We start from the raw sequence: 7,512 nt of genomic DNA, 5'->3' as shown, positions 1-7,512 counted from the left end.
GAAGTTGCTTTAACATCATGAGATAGATAATATGAGCATTAACAAGCAACGCAAAAGTAAAAATCTATCAAATAATGAAGCTAACTAACTAGCAACATGTAGGCTATGTGCTTGCTTCAATAAAAATGACGCTAACTAGTCACTAGCTAGTTATAATGAAGCTAACTAGTTACTAGCAAACTAGGTATAATGAAGCTAACTAGTTACTAGCAAACTAGTTACTAGCGACCTAGTTATAATAAAGGTAACTAGTTACTAGCAAGCAAGTTATAATGAAGCTAACTAGTTACTAGCAAGCTAGTTATGATGAAGCTAACTAGTTACTAGCGACCTAACGTTATAATGAAGCTAACTAGTTACTAGCTAGCTAGTTATTAGTTATCTAACATTAAAAACATTTTTCTATTTAATGAGAAAGTTATACAAACCTCAAAGTGTTAACCTGTCACCTCTGACCTTCAACAGCTGTCACAGCTGTCACAGCCCCTGGTTCAGATGGGATGTGTTGTTGCAGGAACTGATTTGCTATAGGCTACTCCTGACTGGTCGAAATCTCATGCTACTTAGGACAAATGTAATGTACAGAAGTAGCTGCACTGCTTAAATACAAAATTAATGTTTTTGAAGGAAAAGATAAGTAAAGTCACTCTGATGACACAATTTTTATGTGAAATGTGCATATTTACCCCCAATTGTCATGGTATGGGGAAAATTGTTGGTTTTTTAAACTTGAAACCAATTTTATTGGATTCCTTGACCCCAAAAATGTACACTTTGACACAAAATTTGTCATTATAGCTATAACAGAAGCAAAGATATGGGCTCTAGAGTATTTTCGGCGCATTGGCGGCCATTTTTGAAAAAACTTGTTTATTTCTGATACAAAGTGTGATCTCACTTGTGTCTTAGGATAAATTTATTTGTATGACCCTTATAGGGCTGGGCGACATAGCGTGGTTTGTTCGCTGTTGGACGCCACAAAACCAAACCAGTTCCAAACAACCGACGACACTGTGCCTTTTTTGGGGACGAGCTCATCCTGGCTTGCTGCCATGTTTGTTTATCTGTGGAGAGGCGGGGGGAGGGGTCAGCGCACTCTGACCTACGGGAGCCCAAAGGGAGCGCCGGTGTTGTGGAAGTTCAAGAGAAACCGATTTTAACTAAAATAAATCGTGTTTAACTACGAATTTGAATTAATCGATAAAATCGATTTATCGCCCAGCCCTACTTCAGTATTAGAAAACCCAATTATTAACCAGTTTTATAATGCATTATTATAATTAAACAGTTTAAAAAGTCTTTTTATTCCAGGCTTCACATATAAGCATAGGCTTGGTCCACAAAAACACATGCAGCACCTACAGCCAAGCTGTCAACATGGCAGAGTGTACTGTTCTGTTCTGTAACTGGTCCAGGTATTGGGTCTATAGACAAATTAGGTTCTCTTTTCATATGAGAAAAATATGTGCTCTGAAGGGGTTGATGAGGCAGGGATGCAATGCAAAGCAAGTGTTTCTCTAGCATTTACTCTCAAACAGCAGCTCACATTGCTTTCTCTTTTCCCCCATCCACACACGCACACCAGCAGCTCTGCTCCACTCTGCACACACACTGGCTTGCCCCGTCTCTTTCTATTTCTCTCTCTCCAGCAGTTTGTTTCATAAAGGCCCCCCAAAAAAAACGTTTTGGATTTTTCACCCAATTATTCACACAATCAGATGAGCCTCGTATGGAGGACACTTGTTGTTAATGAGTCTGTGGAAACCAAAAGTGAAACCAACGTGGTACCAAATGCTTCACCTGGTCCATGCTTGTAAAATATCCACTGAGGTACCAGAGAACGCTTTTCTTTGCTATGCGTTTCTCTGCAAAATGCTCAAATGGTTACTGGACGTTAAAATACCTGGGTGACCTGTGCAACTAAAGTCTTATGTGGGAGATTTGGTGCGTGCTTAATTGTAAATTTGTACAAAGGTTCTAAATAAAAAAGAGAAAAATAATCAAATATGAGAAAGTACCTTTCTTATTTGTTGAGTAAATAATTCAAAAAATATGATTTTATATAAACTATTTATTTGTGGAATTTACAGAACTTGTGCTATATTGTGATATATATATCGTCATCAGGATATGAAATGAGCTATGTCCGGATATGAGATTTATCTTACATTGTACTATCAGTGGTTTCCATTAGACCATGATCAAGTTCATGTTCATATGGTTCTAGGCTAGTTATTCACAGGGTGTCTAAATGTGTTTTTGGGAAATTCAATCATGCTGTTAGCAACTACAAAACAAACCAGATATGGAACCCATTTTCCTTCAGATTCTTCATACTTGTCCTCGCCAGTATGGACATAAAATAGTTCTTAAATTGCATTTGCAATGGTCTTACCTGCAGAAATCCTGTATTCAGTGAACTTTCTCTCTCCTCTCCTCTCCTCCCGTGTGTCCTCTAAGCAGTGAGAAATGTCGGTCCACTGTGGAGCTTCCCAATGGTCCTCTAGAGGAGATGTCAGCCCTTGAGGAGGCTAAGTAAGTCTTTGCGAGAGTTGAATCTTGAGGTTAAGATGTTTTTTATTACTGTCTGTCTTCAAACTGACCCTCGTCTCTACTTTTCTTCCCAGACCGGACCAGAGTGCAGTGTCCTCAGAGCCAGCTGTAAACGGGCCGGCGTGAGGGTCTCCTTATGCCAGCCAATGGCCAGCCTGTTCTGCCACGCAGGGCCCACCTCCTGGCCAGCCGGCGGAGGCCACTGCTCAGAGCTGTACCAATCACACGCCCCCCCACCAGGACCAGCAATACACCCATCGGCTCATCACTGACAGACAGACAGACAGACAGGTGTACAGACACAGGATGAACTGAAAAGCAAAATGAGAGACATACTCAAATGGATACAGAATAATTTTTTTCAGCATTTGTTTATATACTATTGTTCTTATGAGGTGATGTGCGACTGATATCTTGCCACTCAAAATTAAATAGTAATGTTGCTATAGTTAAAGAAATGATTGTATGAATAAAATATTTTATAAAAAGAAAAATGTATACAGAAACATAAGATGAATTACCACCGGAATAGCTGATTGGTGACCCAACCAACCACTGAGCTGTTGTTATTGCTGGATCTGTTATCCTGCAGTCTGACACTTAATACAACAGTTGCTATATTTAAAATTCTCACCCATTGGTCTGTGTGTCTGAGCAAAGCTGCTCCCACGAATTGAAACACATTTTTAAAAACCACACTTTATTTTGCTGCAGGTATGATTTGTAAATGTTTTCTCTTGTATTCTGCATTAAGTACGATTTGAGAAGCTTTTGGTATTTTTTTTTAATTTATTATGAAAGTAAGATGATGGTTATGTTTTGTTACTAAAGAGCCATGCCAACACACTCTCTCTCCCCTTCTAGCAGGCTGCATTCATGCTAACTGGGTTCCAACCTCGCAGCTAGAAGGCTAAACAGGAGAGATACAGTATGTCGTTAGCACAGCCTGAACTGAGGGCTGTAAATCTATTCTGACCTCTACTAAACTTCAACTGTGATTTTAAGGGTTCTATATGTAACTTTCAGTAAAACCATTGTTAATAGTGATACCTTTGGCCGTCAGTGAACTGCAGTGAGCGTCCTGTTGCTCTGGCTGTGTACAAAGACAGTAGAAAGCAACCATTAGCTTTTAACCGTTACATCATTTGTTGTTGACTAAAATCAATACAGTTTGTCATAATGCTTATGTTAGTATCATGGAACGTGTTAGCTGGTGAAGTCATTTTTCACCAGCTAGCCAGATCAGCCCCGGGAGTCTGGATGACGCAAGTTGACAGTATTTTGCTACCTTAGCTAGCCGTTCGTCCGCATTAGCAAACTAGCTACCATTAGCCAGCTAAAAGTAAAATATCGCAATATATTCCACAAGCTTTACAGTAACGTTAGCTCTGACTTTGGACTTTGTGTTGGACTCTCTTGTGGTGGATGGTAGTGGACTCTTTTATCTCATTTATAAGCTAATGTTAGCTAGTGTTGCACACGGATGACACTGTAGGGAAGGGGAGAGAGAAGGCACTAAAGGTCACTAAAAATCCAACCCGCATCCCTACACAGAAACACATAGAAATCAGTCCACCGGCAGCAGGGAAGTCAGTCTTTATTTTATTTTTTATTTTTAAGTCATGTTCACTCATTGGCATTAAAAATAATACGTAAAATGTTTCTGAATCTTGCATATGGAACCTTTAAGTAGCTACAGCATTGTAAAGAACTTAAAAGGGGAGTGAAAGGACTGTTAAAGACAAACTACATGCAGGAACATGAAATTAAATTGCAAGAAAAACATTTTGCAAATGAGTTTCCCTCCCGAACTTCAGCCAGCCTTGTGGCGCCAGGTTTGGTTCAGTCACATTCTGATAAGAATTTATACCTGAAGGGAGCTAGTTAAAATGGTCAAGATATTAGCTGCTGAGCGAGTTCCAAACACAGGTTTTTGTTAGACTGCGTTCAGACTGACAGCACATGTGTGACAGCACATCTCCTTTCAAGGTGTTGTTGGCAGGTTGGGGGCAGACACAGGGCTCAGGCAGAGAAGTCCATATGTTTACTGTAATGCAAAGTGACACCTGACAGCGCACTGTGTTGACCAATCAAATCAGTGAAAGTTATGGCTTTGTGATATGGTAAAAAAAATCATTGTTTATTTTGACAAACATTGCAAATAGTAGGAATGGTCATTTTTGCATCTCAATTTTCATTTTCACAGGAAAAGCTATTAAAATCCCGATGTGACATTTGTTGGGGTCTGTAGCAAGCACACGTTTTCTTACATCTGGAGAGGATGTGTAGACCAGGACACCTCTGCAGCACTACAGTACTTCATTATAATTCTGTCTGTCACATTTTCCCTTTGTCAAACATATTGCAGCTTCTGTGATTTTGATAATATTTTAATTAATTGTGCAGCCCTGGTGAAAGTGCACATTACTGGTAGATTGTTTTCTAAGGTGTGAACAGTGAAAATCTACAGTTCACCTGTTAATCTCAGACGTATAAATCAAACTTGCCGCCTTCCTTCCAAGGAGTATCCAAAGCAACACAGCTCCCACCAGACCCTTGTGTTCTGCAGCGATGTTTAATTCAAGTTGTTTTTAGTGCTATTGTTAGTCTGACTGCACCCTTGTTAGTTCTTTGAATCTGCCTTCATGAGGTGTTGGATGGATTTAAATGTCCAGTGTGTAGACTTTAGTGGTATCCAGCAGTGTAGTCACAGATTGCAACTCCATCTCTTCACCCTCGCCTTCTAAGTGTGAAGGAGAAACTACAGTGGCCGCTGAATGCATGATAAACACCCCACCCCTGTCTACAGGCAGTGTTTGGTTGGTCCTTTCTGGGCTACTGTAGAAACATGGCGGCCTCCATGGAAGGCGACCCGCTCCCTCTGCAGGAAAATGTATGGCCCTCAGGCTGCCAGGTGCTTCATTTTTTTTTCTTAACATTATAAAGGAACAACTGTTGCCATGGGCCAATTGGTAGTCTACTTTTAATACCGTCCACACTAAATTAACTTTGGCGCTCAATCTGAGTGCAGCTGGGATTTCTATGTTGCTTCTGCAGCCTCCCTGTTTTCCATGGAACCCCTCCCTGTCCCCTCACCAAATGTGACCTTTTTTTTTTTATTTATTTATTTTTTCATCTGGTTGGGGTTTGGTTCCAAAGAAAATGGTTTTGTGACTCAAAGTTTTCTGTACCAGCACTGGAGAGGGATAGTACAACGTAACCCCACTTTTTTGTCAGATCATTAATTAATTAAATTTAATCTTTATTTCTGAAGCTGTTTCTTGAATACTCTCATTATAAGACTTTGAAACGCATTCCAGATGGTTAAAATCAGACACTGATTACATCTGCACACATTTATGGGTCATTTCTTTCATCCGATGAAATAATTTCACCAGGATCTGAATTTACATTTGATGTGACTTTGCATAGATGTTAGCAGTGGCTTTAAAGGCTTTCCTGCATTGAAAACCAGTGTAAATGTTAATGCAGAAGGTGGACTATGGAGAAGTTCTGGATTTCAATGCCAGCCATAGTTGAAGAGCAGTGACGTCAGCACCGCTGACAGTTCCTGCACTCACAGAAAACCTGGAAAAGGTCAGTCATTTCTTTTTGTTTTTCCATTTGAACATAAGTAATGGAAGTGCAGCCCAAACAAAACTTGGAGCATAAATTAAACTTACATTGAATGTTTAAAAAACAGCTTTCTAATACTATTTATCAAGGCAAAGCTTCATTAATAAAAGTTAGATTATTTCTTTGTTAGAATCATGTTTAAAAACCTTTTCTGAGACCTTCAGTACTACTTACCTCTTCCTAGTAGTAGTAAGTGGTACTAAAGAATGTACAAGAAGCTGGAGTTGATGTTAAAAATTTTACTTTATACTGTACTTCCTGGTCCAAACCTAAAAAGAGGTAAGTAAGAAGTTTACAGCATAGACCCGAATTTCTTGTTTTGTATGTACGTAATATTGCTTCAGTTAGTTTTTGTTTTCTAAATTCTAATTTTAATTTTACTGTCACTTAACTGAAATGTTAGTTCACACCTAAGTTTCAACTAACCATAATAACCCTGATACAGTCCCAAACATTTCTTATGACAAGCTGCAAATGAAGTTTAATTAGGGACTTAATGTTTGTGTTGAACAATTGATTAATGTATGTGTAGATAGTATTCAAACGAAGGTTGAAGAACAAGCAGTTGTGCACCAGCAGTGGATGTTAAGTTGAATGTTAAGAAAAAGTTCGAAAATAACGCCCAGGGAATGTGTATTGTTTAGGCAACGTTCATAGAACATTCCCTGGAATGGAAATGAAACAATAGGAAAATGTGACGTGTGATGGCAGTGGGCGGCAGCTTCTTCCGGCTCCCTGCAGACGGTGGGCGGAGCCACCTCCAGATAGACACACCCATCAAACTCAGTTCAACTTTCAGGGAACGTTTCGTAAAGGATCTTTGAAGGTTGCTTTTTCCGAACCTTCACATAAGATTCTCTAAATGTTCTGTAAAGAACTGTTCTGTGAACGTTGCCTAAGGGTTAGTTTGTAAAGTTTTCAAACATTACAGCAAAGTTTGTTCAACACACTGTTTTTGTATTGTCCCACTAACGTTTAACGAACGTTCCAGATCTGGAAATCAGGATTGAGTATTCACCCTGACCCTGGTATTGTGTTATACAGATAGATTGTATACACACATATGGGTGTAATGTTCTAAGGGTGGAAAAGGCAACAATATGGCAGAACACCAAAACACATTGTGAAATGTGCAGCACATGTGCAGAGGCGGATCTAGCTGCCATCCTAAAAAATGTCTTGCCAACCAGTTTGATGTCAAATGTAACTAATTAATTTAGAAAATAGTGTGTTACGGGGGGACATAAAAACAAATGAACAGGAACTAGGGCTGCAACGATTCCTCGAGTAACTCGATTGCAAAAAATGATCGAGGAATTTCCT

At 39.4% G+C, this 7,512-nt stretch overlaps 1 protein-coding gene across 1 annotated transcript; it reads left to right on the top strand.

Annotated features, from left to right (window-relative positions):
• Positions 1-2,463: 2,463 nt before the first annotated feature.
• On the top strand, positions 2,464-3,047 carry LOC118330821 (serine/threonine-protein phosphatase 6 regulatory subunit 3-like; the record flags this gene model as incomplete). Its single annotated transcript, XM_035665505.1, is given in 2 exon segments — positions 2,464-2,535; positions 2,628-3,047. Coding segments are annotated over 2 exon segments (124 nt in total), but the record flags the coding sequence as incomplete, so codon positions are not given.
• Between the last annotated feature and the right edge of the window lie 4,465 nt (positions 3,048-7,512).

The sequence above is a fragment of the Morone saxatilis genome, unplaced genomic scaffold, assembly GCF_004916995.1.
Source record: "Morone saxatilis isolate NCDOM2014 unplaced genomic scaffold, NCSU_SB_2.0 Contig2, whole genome shotgun sequence".
In the NCBI taxonomy this organism is placed as follows: Eukaryota; Metazoa; Chordata; class Actinopteri; family Moronidae; genus Morone; species Morone saxatilis.
This window is presented reverse-complemented; position numbering and strand designations above follow the sequence as displayed.